At 51.9% G+C, this 21,245-nt stretch overlaps 1 protein-coding gene across 3 annotated transcripts in view; it reads right to left on the bottom strand.

The window, feature by feature from the left end:
• The window catches only part of PITPNM2 (phosphatidylinositol transfer protein membrane associated 2), a 103,270-nt gene that overhangs the window by 20,668 nt on the left and 61,357 nt on the right, over nucleotides 1-21,245 (bottom strand). For all 3 annotated transcript variants that reach the window (XM_044921298.1, XM_021698484.2, XM_021698482.2), the window contains exons 2-5: nucleotides 13,335-13,507; nucleotides 5,345-5,559; nucleotides 4,152-4,273; nucleotides 1,459-1,686 (exon numbers count right to left, since the gene is read on the bottom strand). In XM_044921298.1, coding sequence (XP_044777233.1) covers nucleotides 1,459-1,686; nucleotides 4,152-4,273; nucleotides 5,345-5,559; nucleotides 13,335-13,412 — 643 coding nt within the window. In that variant the 5' untranslated portion in view covers nucleotides 13,413-13,507. The remainder of the gene's footprint in view (nucleotides 1-1,458; nucleotides 1,687-4,151; nucleotides 4,274-5,344; nucleotides 5,560-13,334; nucleotides 13,508-21,245) is intronic.

A 21,245-nucleotide genomic window follows, 5' to 3' on the forward strand; every position in this document is an offset into this window, starting at 1 on the left:
TAAAGCTCACTAAGAAAACATTAAGAAGAAAGAGAGCATCATCCCTATCCACACCACCCAGTGAGGGAGCAGACGCGACCAGAAGCAGGGAGCCCTGGGATGGCCGTCCTGGACACCCTCTCCTCCTGCCCGCTCCAGGCTCATTTACTTTCCTCTCCTTTTGCAGCCCACAGATGTGTTTTCCTACCTGACACGTTAGGCTGGTGTGCATGTTGCTGACATTTACATGTCTGCGTCATGCTGCATGTCTTTTCCTGCCATTTGTGGGTTTTTTTTGGGTGAGTTTCAGGTTTGTTGCTGTCTGGTATTTATTTGTTTGCAATGCCATTTTGTTTATTCCTTCTTTTGCTATTGGGTCTTTGGCTCACTTTCATTGTCTGTCCACTTAGCTTTTACAAATCTGCTGCTCTGAACATTCTGGAATGTGTACAAGAGTTTCTCGGGGGGGCAAACCCGGGAGGGATGTCACTGGATCTCGGGGCATGCATCTTCCACTTTCCTAGAGAAAGTGGAGTGGCTTTCCAAGTGGTCAGGCCATGTCATGTCCTCGGGCTGGTCTCCGGTGACACTTCCTCCTGGCTCAGGCCACTCTGCCTCCCCTGCAATCCTTCCTAAATCCCTTGACCTTCTGCGCCCTCCTTCAGCCAAGACTGTCTCTGCGCCCCAAGTCCTGGGCCATGGCCTCAGGCACGCCACCCTTGGGTCCCACACTGAGGAGACCGTCTGCTGCAATGCCCCTGCCCGTTGCTGCAAGAATGTCAGCTCAGGTCTCGGGCAGCTGGGATGGGAGACCTGGGCTCTCTGCTTCCTCCTCTGCAAGCGGGGGTAACATGGCTATCCTCATCAGTCACTGTGAGCTGATAGGACACACACAACGCACACTATCAAGAGTGTGGCTCTGTTCACAGCTAAACCCAAACCCTGATTCTTGGAGTCAAAAGATACCTGCCCAGATGCCACTCCCGGATCATGAGCCTGGGGCTGGGTCAGGCCCTTGGCACTGACCTCATGCCATGACCTGGGGGGCAAGTAGGGAGCTGAGGTGCTAGGGGAGAGAGGAGCCCCAGGTTGGGCCCATTGGTCCCATTGGTGTGAGGACCCCATGGTGTCCAAGACCCTCTGCCCCCACGACACCCAGCCCATGGGGGAGGCGGAGCTGCGGTCAGGGCCTGGTGCAGGTAAGCAGCAGGGAGGCTGTCTCCTGGGGCTACTGCCCCTGAGGGGGCCGGCACTATATATAAGCTATGAACACAAGCCAGAGTGTCTGGGGACATGCTCTGGGGCTTCTTAAGCAGACAACCAACATATACTGCCTGTCACCTCTAGGCGCCCGGCAAGTAGTCAAGATACACCCTGCGGGAAGCTGCACATGGGCTTTGGCTCATCTTTCAGGAATAAGAGGGAAATGTCGAATCACAGCTGGATGAAGAGGGAGGCAGCGGGCACGGGCGAGCTCACCGGTGTCATGGATGAACCTCTCGATCTTGGACTGCATGCCCCAGTAGCGAAACTCCACCTTGCAGAGCTTGTAGGCACACATGATGGGGAAAACCTGCTGTTTGTACTCCTCGATCCAGTTGTCAGACAGGGGCCCCCTCTGTGTCTTGATCGAGCGGAACAGCTTGGGGTCCTCTTCCGTCTTATACTCATTGGGGGACACGGGGTCCTTGACAATGTCGATGAAGTCTGTGGGGAGAGCCTGCCAGTGGCCACTTCTGCCCCACCTCCACCCCACCCCTCCCTTTTCAGTGCCCTCCCCGTGTCCCTGCCACCCGCAAAGCCTCACAGGCTTCTGGGCCTCATATGCCGTAGGGCCGAACATGGGACTGGGGATGCTGCTCTGGGCCACTCTGACCTTGAGCTCTCCCGACCTCAGGGCCTGTGTCCTCCTGTGACTCTAAGCAGTTAATCAGGTGAAGAGCTGAGGAGGCATGGGGAGATGAATTTCCACAGGGGATGTGGGATAGGAGGGCGGTGGCGGCGGGCAGCGGCGAACGGAAGAGAAGGCCAGGAAGAGCTTCCCAGAGAAAGTGGCATTTCAGCTACAGGAGCAGAGCAGTGAAGCCAAGAAGGCCCCGCAGCACGGGATGCGAGAGTTTGGGGAGCCGCCAGAGTGTCTGTATGGGGGAGGGGACAGTGATGCAACCTTTTCTCACCAGGCTGCGGGGGAAGTGGCCCCATATTCTACTTATATTTACACAGTGGCTTTAAGGCAGGCTGGCTGCTAGGAGCCCGTCTTCGATCAGAGGGGAGGAGACTGGCAGGAGGTGTCGGACCTGAGCCGGTCCTGAGAGTGGGTAGTGGAGGCCATAGGGCTGGGGGCTGGTGGGACCTGGCTGGGTGTGGGATGGGGGCTGAGAGAAATAGCAGCAAGTCTGGGAAGGACCTGGGCCGCACTACTCTTTGGCACACGCTTCTTCCCACTGTGCCCCCCCGGAGGCATGCGGGTGTTACACAGGGCTGGGCACACACCTGGGGTACATAAATCCCAGGACAGAGTTTGTGGCTCAGAGAGCCCCTTTCCCGGATGTATGGGGATGATGGCACGGGGGGCGGGGGTGCTGGGCCCTGGCCAGGCTCTGGCTGTCTCGTCTCCCCGCTTGCCGGCCTGCATGGAACCATGCCGTGGTTTGCAAACACAGACGTGGGCTCCACTGAAACCAGCAAGGGGTCAGGAGCGGCCCAAGGGCCGTGGCCTTCGGCGGGGACAGAGATCCTTCCTGGAGCAGGCCACATGCACGGCCTGTGTGGGCAGGCAAAGGCCAAGGGGCAAGGGGCGGGCTGAGGTGGGGTGGGGATGAGTCATATTACAGAGACTTAGGAGCCACGGCAGGTGGCCTCTGGAGGGAGCCCGTGGAGCTCAGGCCATGTCTGAGGCTGGCCGGACCTGAGCTGGTGGAGGGCCTGTATCATGCTGGGTCCGTCCCTCCTGTTGTGGGTAGAATGTGTACCCCCTGCCCCGCCCCCCATTCATATGTCGGAGTCCTGACCCCCCAGTTCCTCAGAATGTGACCTTATTTGGAGATAAGGCCTTTAAAGACGTAATCAAATTAAAATGAGGTCATTAGGGTAGGAGGCCCTACTCCACAATGACTAATGCGCTTATAAAAAGGGGAAATTTGGACACAGATAAGCGCACATAGGGAGAATGCCACGTGAAGATGAGGGAGAGACTGGGGTGATGTGTTTCCAAGCCAAGGAATGTCAGAGATCACCAGCAGCCACCAAAAGCTAGGGGCAGGGCCCGGAACAGATTCTCCCTCAGTGACCCCAGGAGACAGCCCCACTTCTGGCCTCTAGACCGTGAGACCATGCGCATCTGTGTTTAAGTCCCCCGTCTGTGGTCCTTGGTTGCGGCAGCCTGGGCAGACTAACATAGCTCTAGAACCCTGGTGGGGCCTGAAAACTCCAGCAGGAGGGAGGGGGCCGGGTGAGGGCGCCCAGGGAAAAGCCCTTCCTGCCCCTCAGAGGCTGCCTGAGAGCGTGATCCCGGGGCCCTGGCAGCCACCTGTCCAACACGGGTCGCGCACCTGCCGGCAGAGCCCCCATGGCGGCTCGCGCTATAGGGCCTGGAACCCATAGGTTGCAGACCAGGGGCTGCTGGGCTGCAGGGGGCCCGCAGATGTGGTCTGTGTGGCCAGCATACGTTTATTTAGGAACTGGAAGATTTCACATGCAAATCCTGATTTCTGGCCTCTCTTAAAAAAGATTGAACACACAGGGCTGTCTCCTCATGAAAGAGTGAGGTGGAGGGCAGCGGAGCAAAGACCACCTACCATCAAGGGGACACAGCCCCCCCAAGCCCACTGCACTCAGGTTCGGCAGTCAGCCTGAGGTCCCCCCACCCCCACCCCCCTGAGCACATGTCTGCACTCTGGGGAGGGGGACGCCTTGAAGGGGTGGAGGGAAGGGGCTTGAGTGGGGAAGGCACCCAGCGTCGGTGTGCACTTCAGGAACATGGGGCCAAGGAGGCTGGTCCTGCCTCCCCCAGTGCCCAGTGCTTGCTTGGACTCTGACCTCCCCGCCTAGGACAGGAGCCAGCCTGGAGCCTGCCAGGCCCAGAGACCAGGTCACGCAGGCAGGAAGAGCCAGGAAGTGGCCCTATGGGGCTCTGGCCCTCCCCGGGGTGGGAGGGCTGTGGTAGTGGTTACCGATTGTCAGCTGGTTCTTCTCCACAGGAGACAAGCTGAACACATTCGGGTTTTCTCCAGCATCCGTTTTATAAAAGGTTTCAATGTCAATGGAGAATTTCTCCACAAAGGGGCAAGTGAACCTGTGTATGGAAGGAAAGCACACGTCAGGACCGGTGGCTTGCAGGGCTGGCTGTGGATGGCTGGGTCAGGGCCTGCTGGACCCCACTGGGCACGAGAGGCAGAAAGGGCTGGAGTGGTGGCCGAGATTTGCCTGTCCTGGCCACCTCGGGAACCCTCCCCTTGTCCCGAGAACTGCCGAGGCCAGGCTGTGGGGAGGGGGGGATGTGTTTAGGGGAAAGAGGGAGACATTATAGGAAGCTGCCAGAGACCCTGTGGCCATCGTCCACATGTGTAAGGCACGGTAGGGACACAGGCACACACAGACATGCCACAAGAATCCAGACTAGCACTCTGTGACATGTCACGTCCCAAACCCCCCACCCCCGAGCCACCAGGTCTGGCAACAAGGCAACAGCCCCTCTCTCTTGGCTGGAGATGAGCTCACAGGAGGAAAGTGCCTCTGGGAAGAGAAATAACCTCAGTAGATCCTCTGACAAGCCCAGGTCCTCACCCAGTGGGGGGTGACTCACGGGGACCCCCACCTATACAGCTGTGGGTGGCCAGCTGAGAGCAGCCCCCGTCTGTTCTACTCAGCTACCCTGGACGGGTGAGGGTGGGGGCATGGAGTGAAGAGCCTCCTTTCTTTGGGAATCCAAAGAAAGCCCCATTCAAAGTGGAATATAATAAAACAATGTCACAGGTGCTGAAGGTCTCAGGGTTGGAGGGAATCTCTGGGCCATCTGGTCTATCCTTGGTTCATGTTTCTTCCCAGATAGTCGGTTAATGATCCCCCATTGTCAGGTGATTATTAACAGGGGTTTGTATTCCCTGAGCCTTCCCAGAGGGCAAAGGGGTCTCAGGTGACCCTTGCTTGCCTCGTGCCTTCCCGGCCTTCCTGGGGCAGGTGGAGAGGTATCTAGGTGTTGACCCTCCCCTCTCTTGCCTGATCCCTGAGGACAGAGGCTCCTGGAACAGAGGCTCAGCTCCCCAGGAGCCTGGGCTCCTTGGAGTGTGGAGGGTGAGCCTGCCTAGGGGGCCACCCCTAGGGTTCCTTCCCTGCCCAACAGCTCGGGGTGTGGGGAAAGGCCCACCTGGTTCGGGTGTAGGGGTAGGCGTTCCAAGACTCCTCAACCACCCTCAGGGCCGCCTTGGGCAGGATGGAGCGGAACCAGCTGGGGATGTGCATGCCCACATGGTACACCTTGTGTGTGTACTGCCCAGAGCCGCCGGGGCCGTCTGTGTATGGCCGGTTCTCCAAGATTTCCACACCGCTGCCCTCGCCATATGTCTCGTTCCGGCTCTTCTTCTGCGGGGACAAAAGTGCTTGTGATGGGTTGGGGCCAGAGCACTCTGCAGAAGGGAAGGGGCTGAGGAGACCAGGCCAAGGGGCGTTGAGAGGAGGAAGGGCTTTGGCCAACCAGCCTGGCTTTTCCTGTGTCACTTCTGGACCCCCAAATCCAGACCCAGACTCCACCCCCCCTCCCAGCACTCCTACAGGAGACTGAGCAGGTGTTGATTTCCCTCCGAGCTCCAGCACTGCAAGTGCACAGTCCTCCCTTTGACCCCCATCGGTCCCAGAACTGACAGGGTTCTCAAGATCAGAAACCAGACGAGGATGCCCGCTCTCTTCCTTCTATTCAACACTGTACTGCAGGGTCTAGCCCAAGAAATTAGTCAAGAAAAAGAAATGATCAGAGGCACTCAAATTGGAAAAGAGCAAGTAAAGCAATTTCAATCTGCCAATGACAAAATCCCAAATACAGAAAATCCTAAAGAATCCCCCAAACCTGTTAGACATAATAAATGAAATCAGCAAAGTTGCAGGATGCAAAATCCACACACAAAAATAAGCAGTGCAGAGAGGAAATTAAGAAACCATTTCCATTGACAAGAGCACTCAAAAGAATAAAATACCTTGGATAAATTTAACAAGGTGGTGAAACACTTACATGCTAAAACTATAAAACACTGCCAAAAGAAAATAAAGATCTAAATAAATGGAAAGACAGCCATGTTCATGCATTGGGAGATTTAACATTGTTAAGATGTCAATATTCCCCAAAGCAATCTAAAGATCCAATGCAATCCCTGTCAAAATTCCCAGTGGCCTTTTTGGTAGAAATGGAAAAACTGATCCTAAAACCAGGAAGGATCAGTGAAGGATCTCAAAGAGCCAAAACAATCTTGAAAACAAAACAAAGCATAGTTGGAGCATTTACACTTTCCTACATAAGATCTTGCTACAAAACTACAGTAACCAAAACAATGTAGCATTGGCATAGGATAGATCCAAAGAAAAGGGTCGAGAGTCTAGAAATAAACCCATTTATCTATATACTAAATGCACTGATTTTCAACCAGAGTGCTGAGATCTTTCAGTGAGGGAAAGAAGTCCTTTCAACACATCCTAGTATATTGCTGGGACAATTTGCATATCCACATGCAAAACAATGAAGTTGGATCCCTACCTCACATCACATATAAGGACTGACTCAGGGCCACCTGGATGGCTCAGTTGTTAAGTGTTTGCCTTCGGCTCAGGTCATGATCCCAGGGTCCTGGGATCAAGCCCCGCATCGGGCTCCCTGCTCAGCGGGAGGCCTGTTTCTCCCTCTCCCACTCCCCCTGCTTGTGTTCCCTCTCTCGCTGTGTCTGTCAAATAAATAAATAAAATCTTAAAAAAAAAAAGACGGACTCAAAATGGATCAAAGACCTAAATGTAAGAGCTTAAGCTATACAACTCTTAGAAGAAAACATAGGAGTAAATCTTCATGACCTTGGATGTGACAATGGTTTTTAAAATATGGTACCCAACGTATAAGCAATCAAACAAAAACAGATAAATTGGACTTTATAAAAATTTTTAAACTTTTGTGCATCAAAGGACATTACGGAGGGAGTAAAAGGACAACCCACAGAATGGGATAAAATTCTTGTAAATAATATATCTGATAATATCTGATAATAATGTATCTAAAATATTAAAGAACTATTACAACTCAACAACAAAGAAGCAACCCAATTTAAAAATGCCAAAGGACTTGAACAGACATTTCTCCAAAGAAGTATATAAATGGTCAACAAGCACATGAAAAGATGCTCAACATCACTAATCATTAGGGAGATGCAAATCAAAACTACAACGAGATGCCAATCCTGACCCAGTAGGATGGCTAAAAAGACAGACAATAGCAAGTGTTGGTGAGGATGTGGAGAAACTGGATCCCCCAACCCCCGCACTGCTCATGGGAATGGAAAACAGTACAGCTGCTGTGGAAAATAGTTTGGCAGTTCTTCAAAAAAGCTCAGCATAGAATTGCCATATGACCCAGCCATTCCAGTGCTAGGTATACATCCAGGAAAAGGAAAATATTTCCACACAGAAACTTGTACACGAATGTTCACAGCGGCATTATTCACGAGAGCCAAACGGTGGAAACAACCCAAATGTCCGTGATCTGAAGAATGGATAAACAAGTTATATCCACACAATGCACTATGATTCAGCCATAAGAAGGAAGGAGGTGCTGCCACCTGCCACAACGTAGATGAGCCTTGAAAACAACGTGTAAGAAGCCCGACCCGAAAGGCCACATAGCGTCCAAACCCACTGATAAGGAATTTCTAGAACAGGCAAATCCATAGAGACAGACAGCAGATTACTGGTTGCCTGGGGATGGGGTGGGGGGACGGAGAGTGACTTCTTCTTTGGGGTGATGACAATGCTCTAAAATCGTGGTGACGGTTTGACAACTCTATGAATTTGCTAAAAACCCCTAAACTGTACACTTTAAATGTGCGGATTATGTGGTATGCCACTTCCATCTCAATCAAGCTGGTATAAAACACACAAACAGAAACCAACGCTGCATCTGTACTCACTAGGGTTTCAGAGAGCTCGAACACGGGGTGCGGGAAGGGGCCTCAGCGGCGCCGCCTGAGAGGGACAATGCCTGGGTCACCTCTGAGTGTCTCTCTGCCACAAATGTTCTTCCCAGTGTCCAAAAGCTCAGGTTTCTGCTTATGCAGAAAGCCTCGTGGTCAAGGTCCCAGTGACTTTAAGCCCGGCATCTGTTTCCACGGTGACATGACGCCATCGCCGAGGCCATCTTCGGTCAGCTTCCTGAACAGCAGGTGTGCACATGTGCACACACACACACACTCCTAAGTGTACACACCCATGCACACACACACACTCCTAAGTGTACACACCCATGCACACACACACACTCCTAAGTGTACACACCCATGCACACACACAGGCACTCCTAAGTGTACACACCCTTGCACACACACAGGCACTCCCAAGAGCACGGCCTCACCCCTAGGGCACAAAGATGTGCTATATCTCCGTGGCCCAGAGCAGCTGACTCCCCTTCAGAAAAAAAATAGGAAAGACCCCGGTGGAGGGCACAGATGGGGTCCGCGGGGACGCACCATCCCTCACTCTTTAAAGGAGCCCCTGGAATGTGGCCCAGATTCTGTAATGAAAGCAGCAACCATGCCCCAGACACTGTGAGCTCCTGCCTCTTGCGGTAGCTTCATTTGTTATGGTTGTGCCAAGTGCTTTCTTTCCATGTACTTTCTCCTTTCGTGATTGCAACAAGCCCTTGAGAAAGGTGCAGTATGCTCCTGTCCCCAGTTTGCAGATGCGAAGGCAGGGGCTAAGAGAGCTGGAGTGACTTGTTTGAGGTACACATTTTCCAGGTGGTGGAGCCGGGCCAGAACTCGAGATCTGTTTGACTCTGGGGCCTGCTCAGCCCACAGCATGAAAACACCTTGGCACAAGGCAGGTACCCGATTTTTTATTGAGCAAAGACGTGCATTCTAGTCCCAACTCTGTGACCAGCTCCCTCCCATCCTGGACGAGTCACTTCTCTCTGGTGTCAGTTTCCAAAATTCTACATCCAATCTATGGTCCTACATCCAATCCATGTCCTACCATGTCCTTATAAGAAGTGAAGACAGAAGCACAGATGGGAGGGATGCAGCTGTAAGCCAAGGAACCCCGGCAGCCCTCAGAGGCTGGAAGAGGCAGGGCAGGATCCTCCCCTAGAGCCTTCAGTGGGAGCAAACCCTGCTGACACCTTGATTTTGGACTTCTGGCTTCCAAACTGTGAGAGAACACATTTCTGTGGCTTTAAGCCCCCCAGTTTGTGGTGCTTTATTATGGCGGCCCCAGGAAACAAACACATCTGGGATTCGGGGTGGCTCGGTGAGAAGGGGACATGCAGGTCAGAGGAGCTAGGGCTACATGGAGTGTCCGAGGGCTGAAGTGGGGTGCCCAGCCTGCCGGGGAGCCAATGGTGGAGAAGAGACAGGGGACAGGGTGCAGGGGTGGGGAGGGTCCTATCGGCCTCCGTAGGGCTGCACAGAAGCCTCTGCCCATTCGGGTGACCTGAGCCTGAGTTGTCCTCAGACTCCTTGCCCAAGAAAGCCAGCATGTCCATCCCAGAAGCTCCCTCTGGAGGCTCTAGGGGAGGACCCTGCCTTGCCTCCTCCAGTCCAGGGGCCCCAGGCATTCTTAGGCTTGTGGCCACATCACTCTGATCTCTGCCTCCACCGTCACATGACCTTCACCTTTTCTCTGTCTTCTCCTCTTCCTATAGGGACAACAGTCATTAGATTTAGGGCCCACTCTGAATCCAAGATGATCTCATCTCAAGGTCCTTAACTAATTACCTCTGCAAAGACCCTGCTTCGAAGTAAGGTCACAGTCTAAGGTTCTGGGTGGATGTGAATTTGGGGGGACACAAGTCACTCATGGGAAATGGATAACACAGGCCATTTGGGGCCACACGGGCCACAGTGAGCAGTGGCAGAGCCGCGGGGACCCAGACCAGGAGTGCGTCTGTACTCCCTACAAAGCACTTTCTTCCCTGCCTGCACAGTAAAGATCAGCTGGATGAACAAATGGGTCCTGGTCTCAACTATCACTGGTTCCCTCTGAGCCTGGGCACCTCCTCCAACTTTGGAGCTAACATCCCAAAGGGCTGACCCTTGGCTCCCCTCTGGCAATGGCATCCGGGGGTGCCCAGTCCCCTGCTCAGCTGAGGCTCTCAGTCATGCCACGAGGAGTAAGCTCTTCTCGAATCGTGCTGACCTTCTCTGCCCACACCAGAAGCCACTGGCCCCACCCTTGCCAACCATTCCCACAAGCTGCGCTGTGGAGCCTCCCAGGGAGACTGCAGAAAGGCAGCAGAGACATGCCCAGCTCCCCAGGGGCACACATGTGCCCAGGGGGAGGCCAGACTCATGACCCCTGCCCACACAGGCTGAGTGGGGAACTCCCCCCTCCCCCATCCTGTGGGATCTGGGGGCTGCATGGGAGGGACCTGAGCCACCATGGGCCTGGGCAGAAAAAGCACGGGATGAAGGACTCAAAGGCCCCCTCCCAAGGAGCCGCTCTTGGAGCTGTCCAGGGTCCTGGCTAAGCCACCTCCAGTCACTCCCTCCAAGGCAAGCATCTGCTGAGCACCTCCACGGGTGATGGAAGACTCTCTCCCAGCCAGAACAACTCTTCTTTCCTTCTTCTTCTTCTTCTTTTTGTTGTTGTTGCCTTGAACAGCATGTATACTGAGCGCTGGTCAGGCACAGCATGAAGCAGTTTGACACGTGAGCTCATCCCACCTCGCTCACGAGCCCATGGAGGAGGTGGTGAGTTCAGAAGGCAGACCCGTTGCTAGCGGCCACCCCAGCCGGTAAGCTGGGCAGGAGCAAAGAAACTAAATTTCCTCTTCTTTCCACAGAAACACAGCTGTCTTCCTTGAGGGCCTATCCACCGCGTGAGGCCCAGCTCACAGTGGAGGCTCTCCCGGGGCCGCTGGCCCGAGGCCCCCGTGAACATCCGCGCCCTGTCTCCTGGCCTACATTCGGTAAGCTGCACGCACATCCACCTCCCCGATGGCACTCCTGGAGAGCAGGAAGCTCTTTCCATTCTTCTCAGTAACCCAGCCCTCCGCCCAGGCTGGGCCCAGAAAAGTCTGCATTTGACTTAGTGTTTTAACAGCTTTACTGAGATATGATTGGCACACAGCCAACCACATATATGTAAAGATGCAGCTGGTGAGCTGGGATGCATGTTTGCACACGTGAAACTGTCACACAATGGAGATAATGTGCTCGTCCATCACCCCCCATGGTGGATGGCGCCCCCAGGAGTTCAGGGGCCAGTGGTAGGTAAGACAGTGCCAAAGCAGGAGCAGAGGAAGGTCGCCTGGAGGGACAGACAGGTGTCAGTGGGGCTCCGATGAGCGAACACACACAGGCAGCCCCGGGCCCATAGGAGGGATCACGTAGGGGGGCTACAGGATATTGAACATTAATTGGAAGCATAAGGATAGATGTTTTGAAAAGAACAAAATACCTCAATAAAAGGGGTTGAGGATGGCAGGTGCTTCTGAGGAGCCCAGTCAGAGGTGTTCACATGCTCCAAAAAGCTGTGGGATATCCTAGGAGCTAAAAGTGAGCCCCTGGATCCTGAGGCCCACCCCCGCCAGCTGGCACGCACAGTGGAGCTGGGGGGAGGCCTGCCACGGTCTGGGCCCCCCTGGCTTGGGTGGGAACTGGGGAGCCGCAGGATGAACAGCATCCTTGCACAGGCTGAGCAATTTCCAGATAGCTCAGAGCTGGGGGGCCGAGGTGAGTCGCTTCTCCTCCCCCCACTCTCTAGGAATAGTTACAGGGTGAGCGGTTCAAGAGGGAACCGAGTGGCACTTCTGAAGCAGGGGGAGCCAACAGTCCCCCAGAGAGGCTGGCTCACCTCCCATTCTCTTCCTACTCAAGCTCCCCACGCTGGGGGGTTGCTGCTCAAACTCTGGTAGCTTCATGGGGCTCCTTCCAGAAGGGACTAGGGGTCTGGGCTCTGCAGGGAGCTCGTTACTAACTCCCTAGACCCAGGTGGATGGGTGTGCACCCACCGAGCAGTTCCAGGGGTGGAGGTGGAGCCCTGCCGGCCGGGGCTCTCCCTGCACCAAGGGCCCCATGTGACACCATGGTCTAGGGGTGGCACCGAGGCATCCGTATGCCCAGAAGAGCAGAGCCAGGTGAGAGCAGGTTCGTAATCAGACTCCCCACTGGGAGGAAAGCTGCCCGGCTGGGCCAAGGGGGCACAAAGGATGAGCACAGTGCTGGCAGGGCAGCTGGGGGGGGGGACCTCCCCTGAGGAACAGGACCCCAGCGAGTAGGAGCGTGGTCATATCTGGGCCACTTGCAACCCGATCCCGGGTCTTCCCACTCCGTGTCCCAGGTCAGCCAGGCTCTGAGTAGGGAGGCCCCCAACGTCTGGGTGGGGGGTGGAGGGGAGGCGCATGGTATCCTCTGGCTTGTCATAGGAATCGGTCATCCTCAAACCCATCTGTGACTATAAATCAGCCACATGGTGGATACTGCTGTCTTGCAGGCAGCCTAGGGAACCAGAAAATAGGCCAGGTGCTCCCAGGCAAGTCACTGACCTTCTTTGGCTCACACCTTCCTGTCTGTCAAATGGACTGAATTTTTGTGTCCCCTCCAGATTCGTATGTTGAAGCCCCCAACCTCCAATGTGATGGTACTAGGTCAGGCTTTGGGAGATGATAAGGTCATGAGGATGAAGCCCTCACAGTAGGATTAGACCCCGGAGAGCCCCCGCGCCCCTTCTACCATCAAGAACTCAGTGAGAAGGTGGCCATCCAGGCAAAGCCAGGAGGAGGGCCCTCACCACACACCACTCTGCCAGCACCTTGACCTTGGGCTTCTAGCCTTCAGAACGCTGAGAAATAAATGTCTGTTGTCTAAGCCCCCAGTCTGTGGTATTTGTTATAGCAGCTCAAGCTGACCGAACACGTACATAGTATCTGAATCCGTGAGAGGTCGGTATTAAATGCAGAGTGTTAGGACCAAATGCAGCACTGACAAGGCAATCCAGTGCCACAAACACCCACTGCGCTCCTGTGTTCCTGGCGTCGTGCTGGGAAGCCAGAGTGCCATGCAGTTCACACACTTACCAGGAGCCTGCTGGGCAGACACTGGGCTGTCAAGGCCGCGATGCCACCTCCCTGCCCCCCAAGGGCATGAGGAGCACGCCCTGGCCCCAAGACCCACCTGTATCATGTACAGCTGGGCGATGCGGTACTCCTCCACGGTCATGGGCAGAGGAATCCGATATTCCTTTATAATCATCTTGGAGTCCAAGCCTTCCCGTCGATGGGGAAATGCGTGTTGGGACTTCTAGGCGAGGTTCCTTAAATGACCATGACAAAATTCACCGAGGACCCCTGAGAGGGAGAGAGAGGGGGCAGGAGAGTCACTTCCTGAAAGGCTGGTGAGCACAACAGCACAGAGGAAAGACCTGGTCTCGACTCCGCCAGCAGCCCATGGCGTGACCTTGAACAAATTCCCTCACCTCTCCAGCCTTCATTTTCCTTGCTTGCTCAGCAATCTTGTAGAAGCTATATCTTCTTATACCCCTTCTTTATGGGGTCCTGCTCCTCCCTTCCCTGATCAGCCACAGGGAAATAAAGGATTGTCATCCTACGAGTGAGGGCCGGGCGGTGGGAGGGTGTCGCATCCCCTAAGCGTAAAGAGCATGGCGCTCTCGTTTATACGCCGTTCCAGCAAGCTGCAGCGGCAGCGGCCTGGGGCTCTGGTGTCGCTGGAGGCAGGCCCAGTGACTGCAGCTGGCCACAGGAAGGAAGGGAGGACCAACAGAAGTACGAAAAACCCACGTGAGGAATTTAAACATCAGCAGCCCAGGACCCTCCGGTGTTGGGGCATGTCATCAGGCACAGAGGGGCACCACTGCTTCCAGGCAGAAGACCCCAACTTCTCCAAGAGAGGTGATCTGAAGTGTGGTTCCAGCTCAGCCCAACAACGATTTACGACACCTGCTCTATTGCCGAAACCGGGCTCGGTCTTGGAGGTGGAAGAGACAAGTAAGATCAGTGGGCGGGCTGCATAGCGTGTGAACTATATCTCAATAAGGCTTTTGAAAAAATAAACCATGTACTCATAGAAGCTTCTATTTAAGATGACAAAGAATATATTTGATGAAGAGTTGCACCGAAAGCAATCAAATTTGAAAACAAACAAGCAAGGCTCGAAGGAGGCATAGTCTCAGTGATCTGGAAAATGGAATTACCCATCATAATCCATCCCCTAGATGGTGGGGGCTTTGCTGTAAATATACACGGTTACCCCCAGAGAGGTTACACACTGCTAACTGGAAGGTGAGTGAAGTCTTCCAAGATAGGCAATGGCAGAATCAGGATTTTAGATTCTGATTTTAGAAGGACCACGCTGGGGACAGCAGTCAGTGAAGATTCACAGTGACACTGGCTAAGTGATAAGAGCGAGGGTCCAGCCAGGCAGGCAGCCTCCCTGGGGCACCATCTGTCTGAGGCCTGAGCATCACCCAGGCACTAAGGCATTACTATCTAATGAGATTGAGGGAAAAGAATGTACCAGAACTCTTGGGACAATGGGCACATAGGGCTGAAAGAAATTCTTTAATAAGCCACCTAGGGAGAGAGACTGAGGGATCGGGAGTATTATATACATAAGCCAGAGATGGCCCCTGTGTTATTCACATCTGCATAGCAGGTAGGATTATTAGCCCGAAGCCCCCAGCACCAAACTCAAGCTCTCACACATCCGGTTGCTTTAAATACAGTTCAGATAAACACCTTTTTATTTTTTTTAAAGATTTACTTATTTATTTTAGAGAGAGTATACACGGGCGTGAGTGGGGAAAGGGACAGGAGGAGAGACAGAGAGAATCTTGAGCAGACTCCCTGCTGAGCGTGGAACCCAACTCGGGGCTCAATCTCACGACGCTGAGATCATGACCCAAGCCGAAATCAAAAGTCGGATGCTTAACCGACTGAGCCACCCAGGCACCCCCTAAATAAACATCTTTCTAGCTAATTAGAGTTCATCGACTTTACATCACCCACGAAACTGCACCCCACATTTGCTAGCCATAGATCAGACAAACCCTGGGGCCTCAAATGAGGGGCGCCCGGGTGGCTCCATTGTTGGGCGTCGGCCTTCGGCTCAGGTCGTGATCCCGGGGTCCTGGGATCGAGCTCCGCATCGGGCTCCCTCCTCCGCGGGAAGCCTGCCTCTCCCTCTCCCACTCCCCCCTGCTTGTGTTCCCTCTCTCGCTGTGTCTCTCTCTGTCAAATAAACAAATAAAAAATCTTTAAAAAATAAAAATAAAAGACCTCAAACGAGAGAGTTCTGTGACCCAGAGGCTCCCCACCATGCTCCCGAGTGACGTCACTACCCACATGAGCCCCCTGTCCGACTCTCCCTCCCTTCTGGGTGGTGGTCACACATCACTTTGGAAGGCCCCTTGCCGGGAGGGACTTTCCCTCTCAAGCGAGCTGTCCAAATGCCGCCAAACACTTGTTACTGCCCCTCCTGGTCCTGTGTCTCCCCTGATCAACCCGAACCCCTGAACTCACCACAAGGGGAAGGGTGAACTCTCCAGAGGCCACGCTCCGGTGCCAAGAGACCATCACTAAACTTCCCTCAAGGCTGGTGGGTCCAGCCCAAGATGAGAGGGCATGTGGGTTCGGGCCCAAGCTGACATGTCCAGGAGGAGAAAGCAGAGGCTGTGGGCTGCCTCTTCTCGGCTCTGAGACCCGCCTGCCCCGAGGCCCACAGGCCTATGCTCAAGCCTGGCTGGAAGTGGAGACAGAGGAGATGGCCCGGAGTCTCCACAGGAGGCTGGGGTCGGCCAGGCGGCAAGACATGAGAGCTGCCAGGGGGATGAGCTTCCAACTGGCCGAGAGGGTGGGACGGGCACGGGTTTGGGGAGAGAGAATCGCAGGTTTGGGAGAAGCTGAGTGAGGTGAGAGCTGGCAGCAGAGGGAAGGACGAGATTCCGTGAGGGTCATGTGCCTCCGCAGCTTCTCCACGTGGTCCTCGTTTAAGCTCAAGAACCACCTTGCCCGGAAGGTACCAGAGGCCTGTCACAGAAGCACCATGCCCTGCAGGGCGGCATGCACACCTATGTCTGTGGGGCCTCAGGAGAAACGCTGTGACCTGGGGCAAGTCTCATCATCACCTCAATGACTCAATGACAAAGAAGTCAGATGCAATCCCTAAAAGTTCCTGGGAAACTCTAGGAGTCTAAGCAATCTGCCCTTGGCGGTCTTAACGGCTCCACGCTTGCCTGCACACAAGTCTGACCAAGTGTCCATTCGAAGCGGGGGGCAAAGCCAAGGGCGCCCGCCCCACCACGGCCGAGAGACCAGCAGACCCTGCAAGGCTTAGGATGCAGCTCCATCTGTCATGGGGTGAGAGACGGTGTTTCTGCCCACGAGTCGCCAGAGAGCTACACTGGCAGGTACCCAGACAGACAGACGGAAAGAGCAGAGTGCTGCACAGTTAGAGCTCAGTGCATGGTGACTAAGAACAGGAGGGAGGAATCAGAGCTCCATGAGTGACCCCATGTGACGGGACCTCATGGGGGGAGCTCCACTCCGGGATCGGACTTCAAAACCTAACAAAGCCTTTGTTAGCCACGTGTGCCCCAGGACATGTGGCTGTGCCTGGTGAGCCTCGGTCTCTCCATACAGCAAATGGGGATGACACCAGCAGCTTTCCAGGGTTAGTGTCACCGAGATGAGAAAGTGGACCAGCCAGGGGTGGCGTTTGTCAGTACGGAGGGGACTAGGGAAAGGCTTGAGGGAAGGTGGAGCTTCCAAGTGACGTGAGCGGGGCTTCCTGGAACCCCAGGATGAGTAGATGCAAGGAGGACGTGCTCCAGAAGGAACAGTACAAGCCGAGCAAAGGCCCCAAGGCACCAACGTGCCACACCGTTCAAGTGACCTCCCATCGGTGTGCCCCCTGCACTGTAGTGCCACATCCTGTGTTTGGGGCTGGTGTAAACACACCGAGGCCACCCTACAGCCACTGGCCTCAGGAGAGGATGGTGCTCAAGGCTGAGATGCGGCCATTCCCTGCAGCTGAGCACCCACGAAGTTCAGTGCCGGGGGTGGGGCAGGAGCAGGGTGACGAGAGACTGTCACTTGCTTCCAGGAGTGCGGGGAGAAGAGACACACTCCTCAGACAGGGTGTGACCATAAAGCATAAACGTCACACCCAACATTTCCACAGGGAAGCTCCCGGCGAGTGGAGCAGAACTCAGGAGATGGCCATTGACGCTGAGCACTGGCCACTCTGGATGTTGTCCTTCAAGGCGATCACTCTAAAGGGGTCTCAACAAGTACCAGCATTTTACTTAGTTAAGAAAGTCAGGCCCGTTTCTTTACAACAACACCCATGCCAGTGGGTTCAGGAATCTATCCTGACTTCCTACTGAAGATGGTGGAGTAGGAGCATTTCCGTTCTACTGCCCTCCCTCGAAAACACCAACTACAGATATAGGGCAGTCACGTCGGCTGATGAAACAACAAAATCGCTATGCCCCCAAACCACAGACATCACAAAGTCTGAACTGGAAGAAAGCTACATGCTGAGAGCTTACATGGGCCTCCTCCTTGGACCCCCCCAAGTAAATAGCACTTCCTGAAAGTCATGACCATGATCCTCCTGCTAGAATCAGGAACTAGGGCTGTGGATGCCACCCCAGGCAAGGAGAGGCATCCCCCTGTCATTTGTTTTTCCAAAGAAAAATTTTTAATTGAAGTATTACATACATACAAAAAAGTGCACGTATCATAAATATAGATATATTTTCACAAACTGAACACACTTGTAGGACCAGCAAGGATCAAGAAACAGGAAAATAACAACCCCAGAAGCCCCCCGTGTGTCCCCTTCTAGTCACATCTCCTCAACTGTGAACAACCACTGTCCTGCCATTTGCCTGTTTTGTTCTTTATATGAGATTGAAGCTGATGGATTGCCAACACCCAACTGTCTTTGAGCAATTTCATATGGAAGCCTACTGTATGTGCTCTTTTGATTCTGGCTTGTTTTGACCAACATCATGTTCATGGGATTCATCCAAATTATTGCATGTGGTTGTAGACTGTTTGTTCTCATTGCTGCCTAGTATTTCATTGGGTAGATGTACTGTAATCGGCTCAACCACTCCATTGTTGATGGGCATTTGGGTAATGTCCAATTTGGGGCTGATGGGAATAGTGCTGCTGTAAACAACCGAGCACAGGCAGAGATGCGATTTTACACTGTGGAATGGAAATGGGGTGGGAGCTGATGGGAAATCACACCCACATGCCATTTCTATGACAGAAACTCATTTTCCCTCTGAGGTAGGTGCTGGGAGTGAAGTGAGGGTGGGGAGAGAAAAGGGGCAGCAAGGGGGTTGGTCATAACACAGCCAGCCAGTGATGTAAAGAGCTTTGCCGAGAACCATTATGATGTATGAGCCCTGAAACCTGAGAGAGACAGAATCCCTAGGCAGAGAATAAATAAAAGCTCGGGGAGAGAGGCTTCCAGTGAGTAAGCCCATAATGCAGCTGCAGACTGCTCTGGACCACTCCCCACATTTTCACAAGCTGCTATTTAGAAGGTAGCTAAAGAATAATAATCACAAGGAATTCACATGGGTCCTATGCATTAAGGGTGAGGTGGGCAAATGAAGAACACACAACAGGAGGAATCATCCAGAGAAATCAGAAAGACTTCAGAAAAAACAAGTCATAGACCCAGAGAAATTACAGATATAATCTCTTAAGAACTGGTAAGGGGCAGATGGGTGTAAGAAAAGAGATGCTGAAATTTTAAAAAAGAAATTATTTGACAAAAGAAAGAGATGAAGGCTGAAAGGTGAGTTAACAGAGCTCAGTGGGAAATGAGAAAGATAAATACATTCACATATTTTTTAAAAACCATATTATAAGCAATGATTAAATGACAAAGCAGAGCATGAACAACTAGAGATGTGGTGGGTGGGCTGCAAGAAATCACATAAGATTAAATGGAGAAGACTAATAAGACAAAGTGACAGATATGGGAGGCAAAAGGAAATCAAACATATACATAATTGGTAAAGAAAATACAATAATGGAACAGGGGAAGTATTCAAATACATAACAGAAAAATCCCCTGAAATTAAAAAAAAAAAAAACTGACTCTACAAAACTGCCATTCTATGGTCCAGGAAAATTTGATGGTGTGATTAACACCAAGACATCCTTAAAAGGTTACTGATCCTGGGGTGCCTGGGTGGTGCAGTCGGCTAAGTGTCCGTCTCTTGGTTTCGGCTCAGGTCGTGATCTCAGGGTCATGAGATCGAGCCCCATGCAAAGCTCCACACTAAGCCTGGAGTCTGCTTAAGATTCTCACTCTCTCTCCCCCCCCGCCCCTCCCCCTGCCAGTGCACGCTTTTTCTCTCTCTCTCTCAAATAAATAATACACCTTTTTAAAAAGTTACTGATCTTAAAGGATAAAGAAAGAACCATATAACTAGGGGAGCAGGGAGGTGAGTTGAGGAGAATCAGAATCCTCCACAGAAACCCAACTTCAGGAAACAGTGAAGTAATAGCTACAGAGCTGTAACTCCGAATTTTATACCCAGCAAAACTGTCCTTTGAGTATAAAGTTAATGGACATTCTGTAACATAAACTCATAGGCTTAGACATCCATAAAGTCTTAAAAAAAATTACTTGATGCTGAAATCCAACCAATCAAAAATAAGTTCATCAATGGAGGAACTCCAGTGAATACTGAATTAATAATTTTGAAATTGGGGCAATTATTGTTATTGAATAGAATATAAAAACCCTGACAATGTACACAAATAATAAAATAACTAAAATTTTCCACTAAAATTGAAAGTGGAAAAAACAGAGGCGGATGGCATGAAAGCTGGTTCATTATACAGATTAAAAAATTAATGAGGGATGAACAGTAGGAGCACAGGGATTTTTAGGGCAGTAGAATTATTCTGTATGATACTAGAATGGTGGATACACATCATTATGTGTTTATCAACACAGAGAGAATGTACAACACAAAAAGTGACCCCTAATGCAAACCATGGGCTTTGGGTGATAATGATGTACCAATACAGGTTTATCAATTGTGATAAATGTCCCACTCTGGTGCGGGATGTTGATGGGGGAGAGGCTGTGTATGTGTGGGGCGGAGGGATATATGAGAACTCTCTGTACTATCCTCTCAGTTTTGCTGTGAACCTAAAACTGCTTTAAAAAATTAAGTTTGTTCGTTTAAAAAAAAAAAAAAATGATTCCAACCTGTTAAAAGTTTTTCTTGCAGAAAGTAGATTAGAGGTTACCAGAGGTTGGGGAGAGCTGGGGAATTGAGGAGGCATTATTTATGGGATTTGGGGAATGAAAACATTTTGGAAATAGTAGGGGAGGTGGCAGCACAATACCGTAAATGTATTTATGCCACGGAACTGTATGCTTCACATGTTTATAGGAGCAAATTTTATGTCATATATTTACTACAATTTTTTAAAAGTAATAATGTAGGATACAAAAACCCACTGAGTTGTGCACTTGAAATGAATTAACTGTACGGTATGTGAATTGTATCTCAATAAAGCTGTTTAAAAAGTTTTTCTCTTAAAAAACAGTTTTTCTCTTTTCTGCATTAACTTTAAGGAACTTTTAGGAACTAAAAGTTTTAGGAACTATTATCACTTAAAGAGGAAGAAATGTATTTCTGAAGTTTAGCAATTTCCTTCCATTTCATTTCAAATACACACAAATGAATGTCTTCAGTTAAATTTAAGAAAATTAAATTTGGTTTTTTACTTTAAAACTGCATGCTAAGACCCATTTTTTTGTTGTTGTTAAGTTATTACTACTCTGTATGTGTCTGTTTGTATAAAGAGTCTGAAAAAAATGCTCACTGGATGCTGGTGAGGGTTATCTCAGATTGATGGAATTTGGGGCAACTTTTCCTTGTACTTTTCTTTATTAGTCGACTTTTTACAAGGCAGCAGCCAGTGGAGTTTGAGCAGGAGTCTGAGTACCAGCCAGAGAAGGACAGTCAATGTAGTTGTTAAAATTCACACACATTGAGTCAGCCAGACTTTCCGCCACCTC

This window comes from Neomonachus schauinslandi, chromosome 14 (genome assembly GCF_002201575.2).
Source record: "Neomonachus schauinslandi chromosome 14, ASM220157v2, whole genome shotgun sequence".
Taxonomy (NCBI): Eukaryota; Metazoa; Chordata; class Mammalia; order Carnivora; family Phocidae; genus Neomonachus; species Neomonachus schauinslandi.